The sequence below is a fragment of the Bubalus bubalis genome, chromosome 15 (assembly GCF_019923935.1).
Source record: "Bubalus bubalis isolate 160015118507 breed Murrah chromosome 15, NDDB_SH_1, whole genome shotgun sequence".
Lineage (NCBI taxonomy): Eukaryota > Metazoa > Chordata > Mammalia > Artiodactyla > Bovidae > Bubalus > Bubalus bubalis.
This window is the reverse complement of record NC_059171.1, coordinates 13059361-13085055: the sequence shown is the minus strand read 5'-3', so window position 1 is coordinate 13085055 and position 25695 is coordinate 13059361. Positions and strand designations below refer to the sequence as shown.

The 25695-nt window shown below is 37.8% G+C and overlaps 1 protein-coding gene across 3 annotated transcripts in view; it reads right to left on the bottom strand.

The window, feature by feature from the left end:
• Positions 1-7542: 7542 nt before the first annotated feature.
• Positions 7543-25695, bottom strand: part of PLEKHF2 (pleckstrin homology and FYVE domain containing 2) — a 29634-nt gene continuing 11481 nt past the window's right edge. For 2 of the 3 annotated variants that reach the window (XM_006076255.4, XM_025265054.3), the window contains exon 2: positions 7543-10100. In XM_006076255.4, the coding sequence (XP_006076317.1) occupies positions 9337-10086 (750 nt within the window). In that variant the 5' untranslated portion in view covers positions 10087-10100 and the 3' untranslated portion in view covers positions 7543-9336. Of the gene's footprint in view, positions 10101-16992; positions 17304-25695 lie in introns of all 3 variants that reach the window. The other variant, XM_044928546.2, reaches the window with a different exon arrangement.

The following is a 25695-nucleotide window of genomic DNA, read 5'->3' as shown; positions in this document are numbered from 1 at the left end:
GACGGTCACATGAAATTAAAAGACACTTGCTCCTTGAAAGAAAAGCTATGGCAAACCTAGAAAGCATATTAAAAAGCAGAGACATTACTTTGCTGACAAAGGTCCATATAGTCAAAGCTATGGTTTTTCCAGTAGTCATATGGTTTTTCCAATAATCCAGAGATTATTCCGTGCTTGTGCCAGACATTTTAAAATATTATATAGTTTCTTTTATTGAAATATATTATATCCAGATTTTGTTTATGAAGTTTACTTGTAAGGAAATCAATCCTATTGAGTCAGTTCTCAACTTTCTTTTTTGCCTTTAGAAACAAGAGTGACACCAAGTTTTAAAACTCCTATTTTTCAAACTCAGATCACTGCAATATTTTGTGAAAAATTTATAAGATCTTGAATTTTTTTCAGCCATACAGCCTTCAATGGAAACTGACTAAAACTTAAAAACCTGGGAAAAGATGGTATTTTTTTTACCATACATCCCTATACGTGCATGCTCACTCATTCAGGTCCAACTCTTTGGGACCCCATGGACTGTAACCCACCAGGCCCCTCTGTCCATGGAATGGGTTGCCATTTCCTACCCCAGGGGATCTTCCCAACTCAGGGACCAAAACTCGAATCGCTTGCATCTCCTGCACTGGCAGGCGGATTCTTTACCATTGTGCTACCTGGTAATCCTCAATACATCCCTATAATATGCCATATTTTGAAGATATCAATTGATCACAGTCTTGGCCTCTGCTGATCTAAATCCAGCCATTGGCTTCAATAAAGAGACAGCTCTTGGTCTCTCATTTCATAGGAAAATACAGCAATATGTCCTCTAAATTTAAATACATATTCAAATTGTTTCCAAAGAAAAGTTACTAGGAAAGTTTTTCCTGCTGAGAGGCAGTGGAAGTCCACCAGAAGTCTGCCTGAAGCTTAGTATTTATCCTTAGACTGGTTTGAGAAAGGATTTGAGTAACTTCAGAGATTAGCAAAGAGGTCATAATGAGTAGGGGCTTCCCAGGTGGCTCAGTGGTAAAGAACCTGCCTGCAATGCAGGAGGCTTAGAAGACTCAGGTTTGATCCCCTGGAGAAGGAAATGGCAACCCACTCCAGTATTCTTGCCTGGAAAATTCCATGGACAGAGGAGCCTGGTGGGCTACAGTCCATGGGGTGGCAACAAATTGGGCCATGACTTAGCGACTAAACAACAACAGCAAAGATAAGTAGACAAGTTCTTCACCTTTACTAGAGCAGATTCGATTTTCAAAGCTCACTTGCAAAAGGAAAAACTTATGTGACTTTCTTTTGCAGAAACGTGAAAACCAAGAAAGGCTCTTGCTCAGCAAAGGCGGGGTGCAGACGGTGAAGAGGCACAGACTCCTTTCCCAGGGCAGCCCCACGTGGGCTCGTCCTGGCACTGGAGCACAAGCCAGGCCGCCCCCCTGCCGGCGCACCCTCAGAGCCAGCCAGTTCAGCTGGAGCAGGCGGCCTGGTGTTCCTGGGCACACTCAGGAAACATCCTCCCAGGAGAGGATGCTCCAGGGGAGACATACCGCAGTCAGTTCAACAGGCAGGGATGTTGAGCGCTTACTATGTATCAGGCACGGGGTGAGACATGAAAGGCTGAACAAGGCCGCCTTCTGCCCTTAGCCAGTCCCAACGAGCCCAAGAAACAGGCAGTGGAGTCACAACTGAGCTGGGTTTCCTCCAAACCTCCAGAGCCAGGGAGCAAACCCCCATCTTTTCTTCCAAAGCTCGCTGTTCTAAGAACTGGCAAAGGCTTGGAAAGAGCTGCATTCTTTAGATACATAATGTCCTAATTAGTGGCTATCCTCCAAGGCCAAACAAAGCAGCCTGGGAGCAGACTTCAAAGCCACTCATCTGATGACAGATCAGGCCACAGAATGACTTGAAATAAGAATAAGCCCTGGCTGAGCTACATTTTGCCAGCCTTCCAATTATCACCGCTGCTGGCATGCCCGATTTATTCACTCAGAAGAGCTTTCTTCTCTTTGTCATCCCACAGCAAGATAAACTGTTCTTCCGTAGACCCCAAAGTGAAATATTAACAAAATCAATAATTAAAAGATGTGTGTAAATTTGACCCTGAAAAATACCATTCTCCTTGAATTCAGGAAGAGAGCTTTTAAAAGCTAGAAACCTGTGAAACTGAGTCATTATATCCCAAAATATGCTTTACTATACCAAGTTAAAAGTAAGCTGGTCTTTTAAAAAATCCAGATATTCTAAAAATATAATCTCTTTTAAACTCATTGTCCTTGCCCCCGGCAGTTTGCACTGCTTTTCCTATTTCTTGATGACATATTAATTATTTTCATTTAATTAGCAACATTACCTTTACACATGTGACTCATGTAATTTTCTGAAATTATATCATGGTTTACCATCCTGGCTCACATATAAATATAGAATTGTGTATAATAGTAGCCACTTTTTTATATCAAAGAAATACATTTTCAAATAATTTCTGGAGAATTGTGTGCTTCAAACCCATTCCTCTGGTTCCTTTCACTAAAGCTCTCTTAAAATTCAATATATTCCATTGATAGATTCTTCATTGAAATTGAGGTCTTAGGTCTCCCTCAAGCTTGTTCTAGGTTTAGGGTCACAGCACTGTTAAAACAAGTTGATTATTTATTTATAAGTTAAACTAAAGCCCTGAACATTTGTTGTTCAGTCATTCAGTCGTGTCTGACTCCTTGCAACCCCGTGGACTGCAGCACACCAAGCTTCCCTGCCCTTCACCATCTATCGGAGCTTCCTCAAACTCCTGTCCATCAGGTCGGTGATGCCATCCAACCATTTTATCCTCTGTCGTCCCCTTCTCCTCCCACCTTCAATCTTTTCCAGCATCAGGGTCTTTTTTAATGAGTCAGCTCTTTGCATCAAAGAGTGGCCAAAGTATTGGAACTTCAGCTTCAACCCTGAACACAACTTTACAATTTTCCAATCATCATTAAATAAGAACTGGAAACCACGTGGGTTATCTTGGGCAACATACAAATGTCAGCTGACTTGGTTTAAAGCCAGGGTTTGCAAATCCCCAGGGGTCTTAGCAAGGTGGCGGGAGGGCAAGCCAAGGGCTGGACTGCTTCTTGGCTCCACACCCCGTCAGCCAGAGCAGCTCAGAGTTCTTATCTGTACATCCCATCGGGTGAGTTGTTTCAGATATCCCCCTGCTCGCTTGCTTGCTTGCTTTCACCACCACCCCGCCTTTCTTCTTTTTCTAGGAGGTGTATCGTGTGCATAGGTCCTTCCCTTCTCCTGAGCATTCAGTCTTAAGCCACTGGATGGACCACAGGGAGGGAGGGGTCTGTACAGAGGAGCCTGGTGGGGGTAGGGGGTCAGAGCCAGAGAGGAGAGTGCACTGGGGAGGGTGGTGATGGGGTGAGGAGGGTAGGCAGCCTGGTGAGGTGAGTCAAAGCCCAGAGCGGGCAAGATGTCCACATGCAGGGAGCTGGAGCCTGGCATGGGTGCGTCAGTTGGAGCCGGAGTTCCTAACCCAAGCACACTGAGAAGGAAGGGCGTTCACACAACGGTAAGGCTTCAGGCCTGGTGTCAAAGCACGATGGAGGGTGCTCGGTCAGGAGTGGGAGTGACCCAGGGAGGGAGTCAGAGCCCACGCGGAGTCAAGTGTCCCTGTGTGTGGATGGCTCAGAATGGGATGGCTAGGCAGGGTGAGGAGGGCATCCTCACAGGTCCCCTGAAAAAAAGCAGGTCACCAAAGACCACATAATGTATGACCTGATTTGTGAAATGTCCACGCAAGGCAAATCTATACATAGAAAAGTAGGTTAGTGGTTGTCTGGGGCTGGGGAGATTGGGGAGTTAAAGGGGAGTGACTGCTAATGTGTACAGGGCAACTTTTGAAGTGATGAAAATGTTCTGGAAATGGTGGTGATGGTTTTAAGATTATAACAAAAACCATTGAACAGTATAACTTCAGCTTATTTTTTTAATTGTATGCTTTAAATGGATGAACTCTATGGTAAGTGAATCATATCTCAATAAAGCTAAAATTAGAGTAAAGCACATTATTTCCTCAAAACATTAAGCTGACTGGAGTGAGTCTGATTAAAGCAATACTGACTACAGTACTCCTTTTTTCTTGATAAACTGTTAGCTAATACCATCAAAGCTTTACAGCAATCATTTCAACTAATGTGAATAATCAAATTTAACAATGGTTTGGATGGTGAAGACAACATAGCATTAGCAATGTCATCAACCAACTTCCACTACCTTTTCTATTACTACTCAATTAAAAGGATAACATTATCAAGCCAAGCAATTCTGTTGCCAACTTATTTTTGACAAACACTACATTTAGAGTGGATGCAAAGTGCAATACTGTTGGTTAAAAGGCTTAAAAATTCTTTCTAGGGTTGAAATTTGGTATGATATTGTTGCAAAAAAATTTTCTTACTTCAGATGCCAAAGTAATTTTTAAGAAATTTTATATTTTTAAGAGAATGCCATTAAAAATAACCATTATAGAAATGACCCTTAAGTTTAAAGTATAACAGATACTTAATAAATATTGTTGTTCAGTCACAAAGTCGCATCAGACTCTGCAGCTCCATGGACTGCAGCACACCAGGCTTCTCTGTCCTTCACCATTTTTCGGAGTTTGCTCAAACTCATGCCCATTGAGTCGGTGATGCCATCCAACCATCTCATCCTCTGCCGACCCCTTCTCCTCCTGCCTTCAATCTTTCCCAGCATCAGGGTCTTTTCCAATGAGTTGGTTCTTTGCATCAGGTGGCCAAAGTACTGGACCTTCAGCTTCAACATCAGTCCTTCCAATGAATAGTCAGGTTTGATTTCCTTTAGGATTGACTGGTTTGATCTCCTTGCAGTCCAAGGGACTCTCAAGAGTCTTCTCCAGCATCACAGTTCAAAAGCATCAATTCTTGGGCGCTCAGCCTTTTTTATGATCCAACTCACATCCATACATGACTGCTGGAAAAACCATAGCTTTGACTATATGCACCTGTGTTGGTAAAGTGATGTCTCTGCTTTTTAAATGCTGTTTAGGTTTGTCATAGCTTTTCTTCCAAGGAGCAAGTATCTTTTAATTTCATGACTGCAGTCACCATCTGAAGTCATTTTGGAGCCCCAGAAAATAAAATCTATCACTGTTTCCCCATCTATTTGCCACGAAGTGATGAGACCGGATGCTGTGATCTTAGTTTTTTGAATGCTGAGTTTCAAGTCAGAGTTTTCACTCTTTTTTCACCCTCATCAAGAAGCTCCTTAGTTCCTCTTCACTTTCTATTAGAGTGGTGACATCTGCTTATCTGAGATTGTTGATATTTCTCCCAACAATCTTGATTCTACCTTGAGCTTCATCCAGCCCAGCATTTCACATGATGTACTCTGTATATAAGTTAAATAAGCAGAGTGACAATATAGTCTTGACATACTCTTTTCCCAATTTTGAACCAGTCCGTTGTTCCAGGTCCAGTTCTAACTGTTGCTTCTTGACCTGCATACAGATTTCTCAGGAGGCAGGTAAGGTGGTCTGGTATTCCCATCTCTTTAAGAATTTTCCACAATTTGGTTGTGACCCACAAAGGCTTCAGCGTAGTCAATGAAGCAGAAGTAGACATTTTTCTCGAATTCCCTTTTTCTACGATCCAACAGATGTTGGAAATTCAATCCCTGGTTCTACTGCCTTTTCTAAATCCAGCTTTTACATCTGGAAGTTCTAGGTTCACGTACTGCTTAAGCCTAGCTTGAAGGACTTGAGCATTACCTTGCTAGCATGTGAAATGAGTACAACTGTTTGGCATTGCCCTTCCTTGGACTGGAATGAAAACTGAATTTTTACCATCCAGTGGCCACTGTTCAGTTTTCCAAATTTGCCAGCATATCAAGTGCAGCACTTTAACAGTGTCACCTGTTAGGATTTGAAATAGCTCAGTTGGAATTCCATTACCTCCACTAGTTTTGTTCATAGTAATGCTTCTTAAGGCCCACTTGATTTCACACTCCAGGATGTTTGGCTCTAGGTGAGTGAGCACACCTTCGTGGTCACCTGGGTCATTAAGACCTTTTTTTGTGTAGTTCTGTGCATTTTAGGCACCTCTTCTTAATCTCTTCTGCTTCTATTAGGTCCTTGTTGGTTTTGTCTTTTATTGTGCCCATCTTTGCATGAAATGTTCCCTTAGTATCTCCAGTTCTTTTGAAGAGATATCTAGTCTTTCCCATTCTATTATTTTTCTTCTATTTCTTTGCATTGCTCACTTAAGACTTTCTTATCTCTTCTTGCTATTTTCTGGAATTCTGCATTCAGTTGGGTGTTTCCTTTCTCCTTTGGCTTTTGCATCTCTTCTTTCCTCAGCTTTCTTTTTTTTTGTTTTTTGAGATGGTTTTGGCCACTACCTCCTGTACAATGTTACAAACTTTTATCCATAGTTCTTCAGGTAATCTACCAGATCTAATCCCTTGAATCCATTCATCACCTCCACTGTATAAACATAAGGGATTTGATTTAGCTCGTATCTCAGTGGTATTCATTTAACATTTAATACATGTTGAATGGTTCTAATTTAGCTTTTAAATAAAAACTTTGGTCACTACCAATAAACACAATTTCATGTACTTTCATCCTAGTCGTTACTATTCAATTTTATTTATCTTCTACAATGTACAGCAATCTAGTGTATTTGTAGATAACTAATACTTTACTGTATAAGGCAAAAACATGTATTTGAGAACAAATTAGAGAAAGAAGACTGCAGCTCAACTACTGGGATCTTTCAGGAATAATGGTATAGTTCAAAACTACCTGTTTATAAGAATTTCAGCATAAAAGACATATATAAACATTTGATTTTGTACAAAACTGGCCATTTTATGTACTTGACCCAAAGGCATGAACTCCTGTATTAAGGTGTATTCAATTTAATGTTTTTCTTTGGCATCTATGGGATTTTGTTTCCTTTATGCCAACAGTTATCAATTTCATTAATGTACTGGGGATCCAGTACAGTCCAAGTAAGTTTCATTAAAGAGAACAGGATGAGAAATTGGGACCAAAATGATCTCAGGTTTATAAGTAAAATGCTTAAGTTTTACAAAAAAACACAGAAAAAAGTCTGGAAGAAAACAGTCTGGATTCTACTTGCAGGTAAATTCCATGAAAAAGAGGCAATTTCTGTTCACTGCTTTACTCCTAGTGCCTAGAATAATGCCTGAACCACAGAACAGCGGTCCCCACCCTTTTTGGCACCAGGGACGGACCAGTGTCGTGGAAGACCATTTTTCCACAGATCAGGGTACAGGGTGGGGTGGGGACACGGCTTCTGTATGATTCATAAGTATCACACTGACTGTGCACTTTATTTCTAATATTATGACATCAGTTGCACCTTAGATCATCAGGTATTAGATCCCGGAGGCTGGAGACCCCTGACATAGAAGACACTCACAGCTCTTGAAACGAGGTAAAATATGCATAACGTCTCTGTTAACCTTAGCAAGGGATAAAAAATCTTCAAGTTACAACATGCACAGAACAGAAGATAAAGTTGTAAAATACTTTTTATTGTAAAAACAGAGTCAATAGAAGTGGACAACATAAATGTTATCTCAGAACATTTCCCCTTGGTTCTTGAATTTGCTAGGTTCCTATGTACCACCAAATCTCCATTAGCACATGTCAGGTTTTATGGTTCTTTTCAGATACGTTTATTGATTATGTGTAAATATTGCTTAGAAACAAAAGTCCATATGATATTAAAACAAACAAAATGCCTGCTGTGCCTTTCTTTCACATTTCCTACAGGGAGACCTATCTCAGGCGCTTCCACAATTTAAAAGTTAAGTTAGTGCCTTAACCAAACCAAAGAATCCCCTGTCACAAATTATTAAATCAAACCTCTCATGACATCTGCCTTACATCCAGATTTAAAGATTTTAAAACAAAAGAATTTAAAATTTAAAACAAACTTCAGGCTGATTTTTCGTATTTGAAAGATTATTTGCAGCATACAAATGGAGAGAGTAGTGCAAAACGCATCAAGTTTTATGTGATAAATATACTTTCAACCTAATGGCTGCCTCAAAAGCAAAGAGTGAAAAATTACCCCTTCTCAAAAGCAATCTAGACGGACTCAATAAAGTTCACAATTTAGAAAGATCAACTGCTGCTCTACTCCCATAGATTGCAAAATGATTTCAGAAACATATTAAAACATACAATTGTTTTACAAAAATAGAAATATTGTTTGGGACTTTACAAAATTTTATAAAATATAATACTATATTTGTAAATTTGAGATAGCTTCACACTGAAATAGAAAATACTTCCACAGATATGAAGTCTACCAAACTTAACTGGTCTGTACTGACCATCCTCCTACATTATTTCTTCCAAATCTTTATCTGTGCTCTAGCATGAGATTTTTTTATAGAGATTGTTTATATTTTGAGAAATTGTGTAAGATTTTTCATTCTAGAAACAATGTGAAAGCAGATAAATTTACACCTTAAAAATATGTCAGCGGATATAATGCAATAACCATATGTCCTTGGTAAATTTCAAACCAAACTCCTAAGAATGACAATTATAATTTGGTACCTATAAAGTAAAAATATAATCACAACAATAATGTTTTATGAAAAAATATTCATACAGAATGAAGGACCTCAAAATTTAGTTACTTGTAGCTGTCAAATGAGAAGTATTTCCTAATTACACCCATCTATAACATTCACTTTATTACCTCAGAAAGCACCAGTGTAGTTTTAAAACAAACTAGAAAGTGAGAAGGTAGGGGCTTATTTCATGCAACAGTGCTATTATGATAAGGCACCACCTGGTATATGAAAAAGTATTTCCAAAACATGTATTTCTGTTACTGGTATCTTAACCTTTAGATAGGATGGTTAGAAAAAAGCTAATAACATAATTCACTAACCATATCTTACTCCTTTCTCCATCCTTTGCTTTTAGTTTTTCCATATAACAGAACATATAATAAACAACAATGCAGCACATGATATGTTAAATGTCTCTTCCCAACCATCCAAGAAAGTAGTCTAGAATTAAAACAAGAAACCAAACATTTGTCTGATATATTTGCAATAGTCTGTCCCTGTAGAAGAATAGGGAGCTGGGGGAGGTGAGGAGAGGTGGCGGGGGGAGGGGGATGATAACAGGACCTATTTTCTATAGAGTATACTGAGGCACATAGGTTGAAAGTTTCTCAGGCAAATTCATGGCAAGAGCAAAACTGAGAAAAAGCCCAGAATTTTACATTCCCCCAGAGCTGATTTCTCAGATAGTCACACCCGATTAAATATTTATATATGCCCTTAGTCACTGCTATCATCATCATCATCATCATCAGATACATCATTTAAAGGAGGCTTCAGTGACTGACTGTAAGAGTCCGATCTAGCAGGCTGGCACGTGGCCATGTCCCCAGTAGAAAGCAGGTCATAGCAGAAGTCACAAATCCGCACAGGCTTAGAGGACTGGCTGGGAAGAAGAAATCTCTTTTCAGAGCAGGGCCCACAGACAACAAAACCACATTTGCGGCAATGGTGACGACGATTAACAGGTGTGAATTTTGCTTTCTGACAACGCATACATACAGTTGCCTCAGAGTCAGGAACCCAGACGGCAGCATGTTCATTACTGGGTGTCTTCCCACTTTTGGAGAGTAAATCAGTGACACACTTATTTATATGATTCATCCATTCTGACTTCTCAGTGGCAGTGGCAGCATAAACTGCAAATGATTTCGTTGGTGTCTTGATCAGCCATCCATTCCTCAAGTCTCCCTCATCTTTGATGGAATCAATTGTGACATTTTCCAGGGGAATAATATGTTGTTTGTTATATTTTTTCTTCTGGATGACAATATTGCCATATACAAGAATATCATTAAATAAGAAAAACTGCCTTGCTTTGGGCTTTTTTCTGCACAACTTAGTCAATACGCCTTCGCCAATAAGAACACGTCCAGGTATAGTTAAGGGCTGGCCAGCTGCTCCAAAACAGTTTTCTACTATATTTATACGTCTAGTATTTGCTTCACTGTTTGCCAAGCGATCCACCATCTTTTGCTAATAGCCTTAAAAAAGAGAGAGAGAGAGAAATCAGCACATACAAATTATAAATGCATGTAAGTTTTTAAAAGTGACACCATCTAAATTTAATCTAACAAATCATTGCTTTTACCCCAAAGCAAAGTTCTCCAATTGTTTCTAAAATAATCACTAAGCACACCAAAAGAGGTAATCTCTCTCAATTTTCATAATCATCAAAAGCACTTATTAACCATCTCTATATAGTACCATACTAGTTAAGAGGATATTTATGCAAGAATAAACTTATTACAGACGTAAAACAACAAATAATTATAAAATTAATAAGTCATCAGTTCCATAAAATTTAATCTCAGAGGTATTCTGAACAAGAGGGTCAAATATTATATTAATATAAACTAAGAGAAGTGACTAATTTTTCCAGTAAGCTCTTACCACTGAGCTGAAGCCTCAGTTCTCTCACCTGGATTACCAGAATGGTTTCCCAACACATCTCACTGCCTGAGGTCTTGCCCCTTAATCAATGTTCAGGCAATAATTTCACAAATGCAAATCTGATCATGCCATTACTCAAAATTACTCCCCTTACCCTATAAAATGCAGAATCTTTAGTATGGCATTTAAAGCCCTTCATTATCTGGTTCTTCGTTATCTTCCCAGACTCATCCTAAGTCACTCTTTACCTCAAATCCTATGTTCTAAGAAAACCCTATCAATGGCAGTCCACTTCAACCACCCATATCTTCTCTCACGCTGCTGCATCCTTTACCATTCACTACCCCCAGCTAACTCTTATTATCCTTCCAAACTCAGGTTAGGTTTCATACCTACTCCAGGAAGCCTTCCTTAAACTCAGTTAGACTGAACACCTTCCTCTGTGCTCTTCATATTCCCTGTACCTTCTGGACTCACTCTTGTGGAAGGACTGAAATCTGTCTTCTCCACAGGCTGCAATGGAAACTAAAGGACAGAGATCATCCGATATCTGCCTTTGAAACTCACATCACCTGTCACAGCAAAGGCACTTAAAAATGTTGACAAGAACATCTTAGCAATATGCAAAACCCATATTAATTTAATTTTAAATGAGCATAGATTTAAGCTCTAGATCTAATTTTTCCCCCAATCTTGGGTCCTTATAAAGACTTCTTGCCTTCCACAAGAATGGACTCTGCCCCTGAAAGTTATTCCCAAGAATTAATGACAATGCATGGCTCCAAACTGTGATGGCCTCTCTTTCTAATTAGGGCAAATCTGCCAGCCAATTAACACAAGTGCATCACAGAAATAAAAAACAGTAAACATACAAAGAGGCTTGATTCCGTTTATAATTAAGTAAGCAAATAAAACATTAGGATATATTTTCATTCAGCAGATTACCACAATTATTTAAATTTCTTAGGAAGCAGTTCTATTACGGATATAGGGACAGTTACCCTCATATACTACAGAAAACATGTGCACCTGTAGGTCCAGGCGCTTAAAAGAAAACTGACTTGAGGGCATAAAGATATGTACAAGGGTATTCAATGCAGCACTGTAACAGAAAAAAGGAAAAGCTCCAATGTTTTAAAAAAGGAACTGGTTGAACAATTAATATGCTAAATATCTGTTAAGAATATGACAGATCTAAATACAGTGATATGGGAAAATGTTCAAGATATTTAGGTGGGGAAAGCTGAACATAATGATCTCATTTTTGTTTCAAATATATACCAAATTTCATCAAATCTAAGATCCTATTGATTTTTAAGATAACAGTCTCATTTTATGTGCTATTGAGAATGAAAAATGCTGCCAATTAAATCATAGTAAACTCCTGATTATAAGACATCCCAATTTTAAAGACACAAAATATAGTAAAACCTGTTCATCTTTAGACTCAATGAAATATGATATAAGTTGCATAATCATAGAAACTAGTTAAGTATGTAAAATTAGAAAACTATACACTATAATATCCACAATGGTTATTTAGCTCTGGGAAGTACAATTATGGATAATTTTTCATAATTTACATTATAGTCAAACACTCAACAAGTGTTTGTTAGGCACGGATTTAGGTACAGGAAAATAAATCTAAATACACAGGCAAGGTCCCCACTTTTCAAGGCTTACCTCCTAGTTGGGGAGGCGGTAAACAGGGAAAAAAAAAAAAAAATCAAGAAAATCTGTGCAGTGGTTTTCACATTTATTATTTTCCTATTTTAACTGTCTCAAACTCCTGTGAAATAACTAGAGAAGTTTTTCTCTCCCAAAGAAGCATCTAGTAATATTAGCTGAAATGTGAGCTGAAGCAGAATCTAAGGCATGAAGAGAGAGATTCAGGCAAACAGTCTGGAATAACTACTCACTGGGAGCCCAAGCAAGAGCTTTACTATACTTCCTACCCAGAACAACTTTATAATAGAATATGCACTATTAGCTCCATTTTACAGATGAGTAAATGGACACAAAGGAGTTAAGTACCATGCTCATGGCTGTCACAGAACCGGGGCTCAAAGCTGATTCCTCCGCGCTGTAACCAATGTATTACGCACACTAATTATTCCTTAAGGCTCCACTGACTCTACAAGAACTAAGAAAGTTACTGCTAGACTCTGGACCCTCACAGTAAACCCTAAACCTACTGAGGATAAAAGAATACTAATTTGAGAAAATAACCTGAAAGGATAGGTCATCATTATTTATTTGGCCAGTCTTCTGATTTTGCAACGTATGAAGCCTGAATCTCTGTTCATAAATTTCTTCCCCTGTTTAAAAATTATGCAATGAAAGTGCAGTTTAGGGCATTAACTGTTACTTGGCTAGAACAAATAGCTTTCAAAGTTTGACAGTGACACTGATATGAAATGTATTTCATATTGTAGTGTTACAAACATATATAATTCAACTATGTATGATGTATTCTGCTGCTGCTGCTAAGTCGCTTCAGTCGTGTCTGACTCTGTGCGACCCCATAGACGGCAGCCCACCAGGCTCCGCCCTCCCTGGGATTCTCCAGGCAAGAACACTGGAGTGGGTCGCCATTTCTTTCTCCAATGTGTGCAAGTAAAGTCGCTTAGTCGTGTGCAACTCTTTGCGACTCCATGGACTGCAGCCTACCAGGCTCCTTTGTCCATGGGATTTTCCAGATAAGAGTACTGGAGTGGGTTGCCAATGCCTTCTTCGGATGTATTTTAGCATCTTCATTTATTTCAATGACAGCTGTAGCCCATTTGATTGACTTCCGTAATGGACTGTAACCTATTAATATATTTGAAAAACAATGAGCACAAAGAACTTAAGGCCTTTGGCCTCCCTTCCCTTATCCCTGTCAGTCCTGAAATATTTTCTGACAAGAAAAGGAGAAGCACTGAGCTTGAAAACCCAGGAATATACAAATGCCACACACACACAAACACACACAGAGAAAAGAAGGTTGACCGGGCACAACAGGGAGGGACTGAGAGGATGAGAGACTATCAAACGGGAAATCAAAACACCACCTTTAACTGGATAATTGCTAGATACCCCAAAGCAGGTTCTCAATAAACTGGATTTATAAGGCATTACCCTTTGGCCTAGGCTGAAAGAGGACCTCTACCTTCTCCCAGAGTCCAAATTCAAGTCTACCACCTGAGGTGCCCCAAACAGTAAGAACTCTCAAAGAGTTTTGTGAGGGTATCAGAATACAAGAATACTGAGGCTAGCCAAAGAGCGAGCCCCTTGCATATCTGCAGGAAAAGAAGACAACTATTAATATAAAATGTGGCCCAACTGAACTTCTGTCTACTTTTCTTAGGCAGGAATACCAGTGAATACAGTAAGAGCTAGGAAGAATAAATCTTCTGGCAGAGAAGGCTTATTTAGGATTGATTCCAAGAAGAAAAATTACTGGGTCAAAAGGCACCAATGTTCAGAGCACAGGCTGCCTTTTACAGGGTTTCCATTCTGAAAGGCAATACCAATTTACCACGCAGCACAATGACTGTACCGACCCATCTTGTCTCACACAGAATATTTCCCTTTAAAAATTTCAGCAGGGTAGATTTTTTTAAATGTAGATTTTTTATTCATTTCTTTTACTTCTATTTATTATGTCTATCCATTCAAAAACTGTTTACTGAATACTTTCTAAATGCCGGATATTATCCTTTTCCTCTCAGAGCTCAGAGTCTAGTAGAGAATAAAGACAGTAAGTAAGTAAATGAACAGGTGATTCTAAAAGGTGAAGTGCAATGAAGGAAATCAGCAGTGTGCCAAGATATAGGGAAAAAACTCATTTATTCAATAATTCAAAGACTTCACTGAGGTGGTGCTACATACTGGGTCTTAAAGGATGAGGAGTCAGCTTTACAAAGGAACTAATACTATGAACAAAGGTCCTAAAACAGGAAAGAAGAGTACTTTCAATTTAACTGCATGTTTTATTTTATAGCTACCTAGTGAGGCCGGCCATTTTCTAATATGTTTACTAATCTGTACTCCTATGTTCATCTATTTAATTATTAATCTGTATATTATACAAAAAGGTTATTAACCCATTTACCTCAGTGATTTTCCTAGTGTATTATTCTGCAATTTTGTTTATGGTGTTTGACACAGAGGGAATTTTTCATAAGTAGTTATACTTACATATATTTTCCTTTGTGATTTTTTCCCATGACTGCTAAACTTTTCTTATCCAGACATCAGGTGTTCCTATTTACTATTCTGTTTTATTAGATGAATTTTACATTTAATGCTTTTATACACCTGAAATTTATTCTGGCATAGGTAAAAAACCCTTTTTTCTTTTCAAATATTCACACTCTAAAGATGTCAACTGCTCTAGAATCATCAAATACTGTGTGACCTCAGGTTTCCACACTTACAAATGGAAATAATAATAGCTACGTCAGGAGAGGATTAAAGGAGATAATGTATAAATACTGTTCAAAGCAAGTAGTCAACATGTGGTAGCTATTATTTATTGGTATTAATAATCTAATCTACTGATTTATGACGTTCTCTCATATTAAACTTTTATGCAGTATTATAACACTACTTCTGGGCTGTCTGGTCTAATCCTTTACTCTGTTTTTAATTCTTTTGTCAGTAACATGCACCTGGTAAAACCAGCCTAGAGTATTTCCCATTATTTAACATTTTACACGTTTTAGCTAATCTCCTCTGTTTATTCGTTCAGATGACATCTTCTCAGAACAGTGGTTCCCAACTTAGCTGCCTGAAACCACAAGGGAGCTCTAACCTTTAGAACACCAGAAAGAACAGTCATCTCAATGTACCATCTGGATCCAAAATATTATTTTCATTTACTTTTACTACATTAAGTCATTTTACAACCAACTTACAGCAATACGAATAAAGGGATAGTAAAAAATAACTTCAAGAACAATCTTTATAACAATTTAAACATAGCAAATTTCTTATTCCATGTTTTTGTTATTGAATGCATACAGATGCAAAACAATCTGTATGTTTGCAAATGATAAAAGATGTATCCTTTATATCCAACTAACTGCTCGTAAGTTATCAATCATGAATCTATAATATTTCCATTTGCTTTTAGGAACATTGTTTACTAATCAATTCTGAGTCTTGAGAAATCGTCGAGAAAATCATCAGTTGAAGACTTGCAGGCTGAGATTTCACTAATAATGCTTTACCATCATCATTAAGTCTAAGTGTAGCCTTTTTTTTCCACTTATCTTCTGACTTGCCTAATCGCTCTGAAATGTATAGTTTTGCCCTTTTATTGTCATTATATGGAAAAGGTAAAATTAAAAAAATCTATATTAGCAAATATGTTAAAAGAAAGCTTAAAATAAATAGAAAAGACTAAGAAGGGTATCTCCAAACTGCTCTTGTATCTTTTTGAAAAATGATGCAATCCTTTGGTTAATGCAATAATAAAACTGAAAAATGGTGCAATGGTGGTATTTTATCACTGTATCATCCTTCTAGGCAATTACTTCTATGTTCTTTTTTTTGGGGGGGGGGGCTGTTAATAATTCCTAATAGTAAAGTACTTCAAGATATAGGAAAAATAAGATCACTAAAATCCTGTACTGTATCTTAGATTTATACATGTCTAATAAGCGCATATGGTAATCACAAGCTATGTTATTTAGTAAGTAAAATTTCCTTTTTGTTTTGAAAAATCTCTAAGAAATAATAAAATATATAAGTATCATTCATTACAAATATTAAGAACCAATTAAAATAGAAATTCAAAAACCAAAATTGAAAGCAATAGACTGTGATGATGAATATAAAAGGTTAAGAAACATGGTTATCTAGATCTCTCCCCAATATGTTCTGATTTTATTAGTCTGAGGTATGTGGGGTATGGCCTACACTGCTGCTGCTGCTGCTGCTGCCAAGTCGCTTCAGTCGTGTCCGACTCTGTGCGACCCCATAGACGGCAGCCCACGAGGCTCCTCTGTCCCTGGGATTCTCCAGGCAAGAACACTGGAGTGGGTTGCCATTTCCTTCTCCAATGCATGAAAATGAAAAGTGAAAGTGAAGTCGCTCAGTCGTGCCCGACTCTTAGTGACCCCATGGACTGGAGCCTACCAGGCTCCTCCGTCCATGGGACTTTCCAGGCAAGAGTACTGGAGTGGGGTGCCATTGCCTTCTCCGTGGCCTACACTGATATCCTTCAAAATTCCCCAGGTAATTCTACTGTGCAGCTCAGGTTTAGAACCATGTTAAATTACAATAAATAAATGAAAAAAAATAAACAGACCAAATCCACTGAAATTTTGATGAATTTATATTATAGTCATAAATTAACTTGGATTAAATTAACATCTTTATAATTTCAGATGTTCCTAACAGGTTGATACTATCTCTTCCCAAGGTTTTAACCGTTGGGTTAATGGGCCTAGTAACTCTGTAGGTTTTGTATCACAAGATTATTATGTTACTTACATCGATTCCCAGGTACTTCATACTTTGGTTGCTATTTTGAATCTCTTTTCCACATTATATTTTCTAATTCATTATATGAAAAGTACTAATATTTCTGTTAGTTTCTTCCCATATCCAGCCACTTCAAGGACCTCTACATTCTAGCCCACTCCGGTATCCTGGCCTGGAGAATCCCATGGACAGAGGAGCCTGGCGGGCTGCAGTCCCCGGGCCGCAGAGGAGGACACGCCTGAGCGTGGCACAGCACACGTTCTAACAGTTCTCCACATGATTCCCCTTGTCTTCTTTTTCAGCAAATGGTGTCTGGCAGCCTTAATTCATAGTGTAAAACAGCAAAAGCATACCGAAAACAAAACAAAGACAAAAAAAAGAAATCCTCTTAACCTTTAAGAAGTCAGCTTTATAAACCAATTGTAAAAAATTAAACCCTCCAAAGTTTGAAAAAAAGTTTTCCTGTGGACAAGAACTGTATTTGAATTGTCCAAGTTCCACTCTAGTCTTTTACTAACCTTGTTTCTAAAGTTAGTATGTTCTTCAATCGAGTGTCTACCACCTGTTAAAAATGTAATACTAGATGAGGCAAAACTCTCTTAAAAAGAAGAATACTAGTTACAATTGAGAAGCAGTCCAACTGTCACAGAATACTATGGCCCAGTTCTTCTTAGTGAAAACCAATACTTCGTATCTCATCCTTGCAGGTGACTTTAAAACAAAAAATCATCTAATTTCTTACTTGAATCCAAGACATCTGATATCAGTGAGAATGAGTATTCATTCAACTGTGCACTATACCAGAAAAAACAATAAACTATGAACCAAAAGACCTGGATTCTAATCTCAGCTCAGGCACTAAATAAGAGATTTCATACAAACTACCTAACCGCTCTACACCCACCCACACCAGCCACCACCTTGAATAAAATAATCTGCAAAGCCCTTTCGGTCTTTAAAATAATGAACTCTGATAATAAATAAGTCATACTTCTGGTTTACTACAAGACTTTGTTGTTTTCGTTTTTTGTTTTTAGTCACTAAGTCGTGCCCAACTCTTCTGCGACCCTATGAACTGTAACCCACCAGGCTCTCTGTCCATCGGATTTCCCAGGCAAGAATACTGGAGTGGGTCGCCGTTTCCTTCTCCAGGAGATCTTCCCAACCCAGGGATTGAACCCGCAACTCCTGCACTGGCAGGCAGATTCTTTACCACTGAGCCACCAGGGAAGCTCACTACAAGCCTTACGTGCCTACAAATTAACTTTCAATCAAATTTTTGACTGTGTCTTAACATCAATCAACATTTTAAAATCTGTGTTACTGCTGAATTCAGACTACAGCAAATGTAGAAAGAAAAGAAGACACAAACAGGAAAGCAGGAAGGAAAAAGATATTTTTAAAAAGCAGCAACTATCAGAGGTACATCCTCCTTGGGCAAATGTGTAAGTGTTACAGCAGACTATCCCTCTCCTAATACACCTAAGTCTAATGAACAATAATTCTACACACCTAAGCAAAGGACAAAAAGGTTTTACTTTCGAAAGTTATATCAATTCTTATCTTGTTATTTCAATTCTTACCTGTATCAATTTACCTATATATAAAATCTTACCTAGAATTTCCTGATTATTATTATCAGGAAATTCTAGGTAAGATGATCAATAAAAAACTAGGATAATAAAGCAAGAAACGGTTGAACATGTGGCAAATTAAATTTGGGATTTTAATAAAATGTATTTATTCTATCAATAAGAAAAGACAAAGTTTTTCCCTCCCCTTTCCACTAGGACGCCATTTTTTTTTTTAATGCATGGTTTTCCATTATACTTTGCTACCTTCAGAAATATTTATTCCATTCATTGGACTTTACTATGCACTTGGGAAAAGCCACTGAAGACACAAGAAACCTAAAATATATGGTAATAAGTATTAAATATGCTCAAAATAATTATTCAAACACTAACAGGAAGTGAAAAGTAAAGCTATGACTAATTTAGCATCTCAGTAAAGGCAGTTTCAAATAGGTTAGGCATGATAGAAAAACTCACCATGGTATATAAAGAACAACTAAGCCACAGTTGAAGATTTTCTAAAATTAATTTAGAAAACCAGAAGGGTCACATTGTGAATTTTAAAAAACGGTCTTTAGAGAGGGGAAGAATATGACCTCAAGCTGAAACAAGTCTTCTAGTCTTTAACTTGCCTTTAAAACACACCACACAAAACAACATTAATATTCTTTAACTACAGCTATGACCAGGTAACTCTCTATTCAATAACCAAAGGTTCCCTGGCCAACTAAATCAAATCCAAAATCCTTAATCTAGTATGTAAAGCCCTTCAGTTAAGCCCCAGCCTGCCTATCTATTCAGTTTTGCCTCTTTCTGTATGTTCTCTTACAATCAAATCAGACTACCAGTTATTCCCAGGATATGCTCTGGGCTTCCTCCCCTCCACCTGCTACTCTGAAATCTTATCAGTCAGTTCAGTAACCTCACTGCCACGTGGTGTTTCACCTGTACCATTTGATGGCACTTACATTCTATTAAATTTTATAAAAATGTCTATGTCTGCTTATTTTCAACAGGTCTGGAGGTTCCTGAAAAAAAAGAACATCATTTCCTACAACTTTGTATTCCCAACAGTGCCTACAAAATCGCTTGCATATACATACCACCAATGTGCACTGAGCAGTTAAAAGTGGCAGCAACTTCTCAATCTTGGGTTTTATAAAAATCAAAGACATCACTTTTGACATTCATAGTACTAATTTTCACACAAAACAGGAACCACACCCCACACATCAAATGCTTCACTAGGCCCACAGATTTTAAATTTACAGCAAATGTTCTGGTCTATTTAACTGTAGTATCTAATTATGAATTCTAAGTGTTGAGCATAGCAGATCCTGTTTTTAAAGTCTCAATCTTATGATAATATATAAAAATGATTTCTTCTCTTGCCAAAAAGCACAGCTGTTTAGTTAGCAAATAAAAAATGATGATGTATGCGTATTTTCATCAACAAATTTCAGATTAAAAAACTGCATCATTTCAGAAAGTATTTGTACAGGGGCAGCTGCACAGTGCTGACAGCTGTTAAATCACTGTATAATATGTGAAGAATAAAGCCGGTGCCATCACAGCCCTAACAGTACTTACAACCTCATCACATTCAAGACTTTATGCTTTGTGTTAAAGGGAAAAAAAGAATGAACCAGACACTGGGAATTAAGACGTGTTTCCAAAAAGTTTTAATAAAAAACATAATGAAATAAATACTATAATTTAAAAAAGTGGTAAGGAAGAATGCAGCAGGTGAACACTTGAAACAGGTTGTGAAAAAAAAGTTGAACTTCAAAAGACAAAAAAATGATAAGGCATAAAGCCCTACAAGTAAAAATGTGTTGTAAAAAAGTTACATGTACTCCAATCCCTTGCTTTTAAAATCAGAAGAACTGTAAGGACTCCTAATTTTTAAAATAAAGTGTTTCCCCCTCTCCCCCAGAAAAAAAAAGTTACATGTACAGCTGCAGAAGAGGTAGTATAAGAGTTATTTAGCAGAAGAAGCTATTTAGTGGAAAAATAGTGGAGGAAAAACAGGGGAGAGATCTTGTTGATTCCTGAGGGTTCTTTTCAAAGCCTCAGGAATGAGTTGCCTGATTTGATCTGGATTCTTTTAAGATAACTGTGGAAACAATGAAAGATTTCACAAGAGTGAGACTGAAAGCAGGACCCAGCTGAAAATTTACTACAAAAGGGGAAAGCTGAGGCAAGGCTGAAGTTTGCAACAGGAAAAGAAAAAACTGGTAAGGTTCAGGACTGCCATAACTAATTAGATGTGGAAGAGCAAAACTAAAATTAAATCCCTGGGTTCTTAGTGTAAGCAATATGGAAGCTAGTAAAATCAGCAATTTTCAGTTAATTTCAAGTAAAAAAAAAAATTTACTGATCACTTTGTACAAAGGTCGAAGTACTCAAAACTCACACTTTTTGTGAAGAAAGGTAGTCACCAAGCTTATATACAGATATATGTAATTCATGTGTTATACATTAGGATATGTTTCCAAAAGGAAAGAGGATGATGGGAGAAACTGATAAGGAAGGAAACAAAACAAGAAAGTGTTTGGTACGCATATAATGTGCTATGAACAGAGGAATATGATTACCTCAAATCTGTGCACTCAAAGTCTAAAGGAGCAGAGGAAAAACAAACCAAAAGATAAATTTTTTTTAATTAGAAATATAAAAAGAGTGATGAAACCTCAGGCCAAAGATTATGGTTGGGAGGTAACTTTGATCAGAGGGAATATTTAGAAACAACTCTTAAATGACTAGAAATTCAAGCTAGGCCTTAGAGCAAAAGTCAAACTATTTATGGGAGAGAAAGAGATAAAGATGATGATGGTGTTCAAATACAATAAGGAAATAACTGAGCCCAGGCTGGAGGAAGCAGGGTCTGGGGAATGTATAGCGGTAAAGTAGAAATCTGACTTTACTATACAGGCAATGGGAAGACTAAGGTTTTTAACTAGGAAAATACTAATAAGTACACAAAGGCAGAACACATGACGAGACTACCAAAGAAGCAATACTGAAGGCAAAAAAAAAAAAAAAAAAAGGCAAGGGTATATTACAATATTCTCTAAATGAAAAGTACCAAGTCTAAGCCACAAATTTGACACCAGAAATAAAAAGGGGAAGATGGAAGTAAGAGAGAGTACTTCCTCTCTTACTAAGGTAAGGCAGATGGAAATAAGAGAGAGTGCTTCCTCTCTTACTAAGGTAAGGCAGCAAGGATTTAGCTACCAAGTGAATGTGTTTGAAACTGAATGTAAGACAACTTCAAAGGTTTAAGCACTGGGCAGATCAGATGCTAGCTTTGTTCCAGGAGGGAGAAGAAATCATTCTGGGACATACTTATCTTGAAGTACCTTCAGGGTATCCATCAGACAAACATCTATCAGACAACAGAAACACCAAGAAAAGCAGGAAGCTCCAGGACATAAAGGGATTTAGGAGTCATGTGTGAAGAGATGACTGTTGCTGCTGTGAATGAGAGAACAGGGGACTAACCTTTGGGGAATGCCTAGTTTAAAAGGAGGAGAAGAAGCAAGAGAAGAAAGAAGGAGACAAGAGAGCACAAAGCACCTTTTCAACATGCTCTCACATGTCCTCCAAGTCTCAGAGACTAAGTAAACTCATTGTGCCGGAAGGCCACAACAGGCACTGAAACGCGGTGGGAAAAAAATCAAGGACTAAAGGTAAGATATAGTAATATTTCAGAAAGCAGAGTTCTTTGACCCTGCAATTTTTAACCACAGTTTATCCTGAAAAATAAAACTCTTGGGGGTGGTAGAGGGGGCTGTAAAACACAAGTCTTCCCAGTGGCATCAACTCTAATAGCGATAAACAGAACCTAAATTTCTAGCCCTAGAAAGGAATGGCTAAATATAACATTTCAAAAGCCAAATATCAGGACTTCCCTGGCGGTCCAGTGGCTAAGAATCCAAACTAAGATACTGCATGGAGCAACAAAGCCTGGCCACTCTAACTACGGAGCCTGTGCTGCCGCAACGAAGTTCCCTGCATGCCGCAACTGAGACTTGATGCAGCCAATTTTTTTAAAAAAGCCAAATATCATAAAAGAAAACATTTTACTACATAAACATTTTAAACTTCAACACTGGGGGAGGGAAGAATTAAAGTTAAAGAAAAACTGTTGCACAATGTGGCAAAGGATCACATTTTTAATATATAAAGGGCTCCCATAAATCAATGAGATAAAAGGAAAATATTCCCCCCCAAAATGGGTAAGATACAAATGGCAATTTCCAAAGGAACCAATGAAGTGAAAAGTGAAAGTCACTCAGTCATGTTCAACTCTTTGGGATCCCATGGACTATAGAGAGCATGGAATTCTCCAGGCCAGAATACTGGAGTGGGTAGTCTTTCCCTTCTCCGAGGGATCTTCCCAACTTAGGGACTGAACCCAGGTCTCCCGCATTGCAGGCAGATTCTTTACCAAATGAGCTATCAGGGAACAAATGAAAACAACCAGTAAATTGAAAAAACATTGGCTCTCAGTGCTAATCAATGAAATAAAAATTTAAATGATGTATTACTCACCTAAGATGTGGAGAAAATGAACATGCATTGTCTTGAGAGTGCACTGGAAAAGTTTTTCAAAATGCCATTTTTGGCAATGTAAGCACTTTAAAAAGTTTTCACAATTCTACTTCCAAGAAAAATGCAAAAAATAATTAGACCAGTGTACAAAGCTGTTCACATGAAGATATATACTGTAGCTTTGTCTATAATGCTGAAAAGTCAGAAACAACCTAAACATTCAACAAAAAAATTATGGCAAATCCATACAACAGATTTTTAGATAGCTCTTTAGAGAACACAGATTAATATTTAACATGGAAAATTGTTAAATATGGCAGTTTATGAAATAAAAGCTTCTAAACAGCACATACAATATAACTCTTTTTCTTTAAAGTCTGGAAAGACACCCACCAAAAATTCAGTACTACTGGTTATCTCTAAGTATTGATACTAGGGTGAAATATTTTGATACTGCCTAATTATTTTATATTGAACATATTCTCATAAACAAAGAAATGGGTTTTAAATTAACAAAATAGAAAGAATATTTAGAAAAATGAACACAAAATTATGGGTATAATTAGGGCCTTCCCAGGTGGCTCAGTAGGTAAAGAATCCACCTGCCAATGCAGAAGAAGAATACAAGAAGTTTTTTTTCTTCAACTACTGTTTAAACAAAACAAAATATAAAGAATTAAATGGAATTGTAAAGAAAAAAAATGAAAGAGTTGATGCAAAGAAGAAAACAGAAAATTCACATCATAAAATCCATAGAAGGAAGCAAGGTCATCTGTTAAGAGCCAAGTGTTTCAAGACTGGGTTTAGCAACCTGAGTTAGGAGTGAAAAGGCAATAAAGAAAATGAGTCAACTTTGGGATGAAAAAAGATTAGAAATGAACTAACACACAGTCAGCTGGAAAACAAATATTTAAGTCATGATAGATGTGCTTTTTTCGGGGGTGCTAGGCAGGGACAATGGAGAAGGAAATGGCAACCCACTCCAGTGGTTCTTGCCTGGAGAATCCCAGGGACAGGGAAGCCTGGTGGGCTGCCGTCTCTGGGGTCGCACAGAGTCGGACACGACTGAAGTGACTTAGCAGCAGCAGCAGGCAGGGACAAAAGAAAAAGTAAAAGGTGATATTTACAAGTTGAGAATTGACCAGTAATATAAGGTCAAGGAGAGGAGGACTGTGTGGGACTAGTGGGTTCATAGTATATGAACTACAGAATTCAAGATTGGGAAAAAGGAAGAAAACTAACAGCCTGGGAGGGACTGCAGGTAACCATGAGGACAAAAAGTTGGTTCCCTGGATAGGATGGAAAAATACAAAGACAGGCCCTGGAATGACAATCTCTGGCCACAGTTTGAGACCTGAGGTCTAAATGATGACAAGGTTAAAGAACACAGTCACTCATGTAGGTCATTAATGTAAAATGGAGATGAAGGTCACTGGACTTTTCTAGTGAAGTGTAGCTCTGAATGTGGCCTTTCTGGCCTGAAATAAAGGTAACTATTACTTTAATCTCTGTGCACTTCACTTTCTTCCAAATTCATTCTTTCTAACCTGACAGGAATTTGGCTGGTACTTAACCTCTCTCTGCACTTTATTCAACCACAAAATGAACAGAATAAGAACATGAGAGACTGAATTAAATGAATGGTTCTTAACCCTGACTGCACATTAAAACAAAGAGACCAAAAAAAAAAAAAAAAAAAAAAACTGGCAAAGCTACCTATACTTTGATTCCAAAGCCAGTAATTGTAATTAATTTGTTGAAGGGTGGGGTTCAGGCATCAAGTATTTTTAAGAAGCTACTCGGGGAATGCTAATGTGCAGCCAAAGTTGAGAACTGAACTAGGTATTTCTAAAGGTTCCTTCCCTTTTAAAACTTTTAACTCACTGCCACTGTGCTCATTTGCTGATTAACCTACTGAACATCCTGCACCAAGCACTTCCACAAACATCTTAGTAAACACTGGGAGGCAAAGTTTGTGTCCATTTTACAAATAAGTTCAATGAAGGTTAAAGAAATGAAGTGACCTGTTCAAGATTCAAGAGTCACAAGCTAGAATGGAGCCTTGCTTTCTCTAGCACTCACAGCAACTAGTTGAATGCCTTCTGTTCTCTTCCCAGGACCTGCTCTCCTCCCACCCCCAAGCGAAGCACAAAATTTGTGATTTACGGGTTGACTGGAGAGAAAATTATGGAAACAAGGAATTAACCCCAAATTTTACAGTGATTTTATTACAGAATTACAGACCACCACCTAAGGAGGGTTTGCAATTTAAAACAGCACTGTGAGAGTGTATCCACAGAGTACATTTTATTCACTTAAGCCAACATACACCTTGCTATTAAGCACGCAGCTGGTTCCAAAGATAAATTCATAAACAGAAAAGCAATGTTTATGTTTTCCAATAAGATGTTCTAAAACAAAATTCTAAGACAATTCTAAAAAAACAATAAGTGACAAGAGAAATGAGGGTGTTCTATCAAATAACTTAAATGTATAAACATGATCTTCAAATTTTTAAGGCATTAACTATTTCTACCCAGTGCAAACACTAAATACAGTTGCACTTTAAAAGTATGATTAC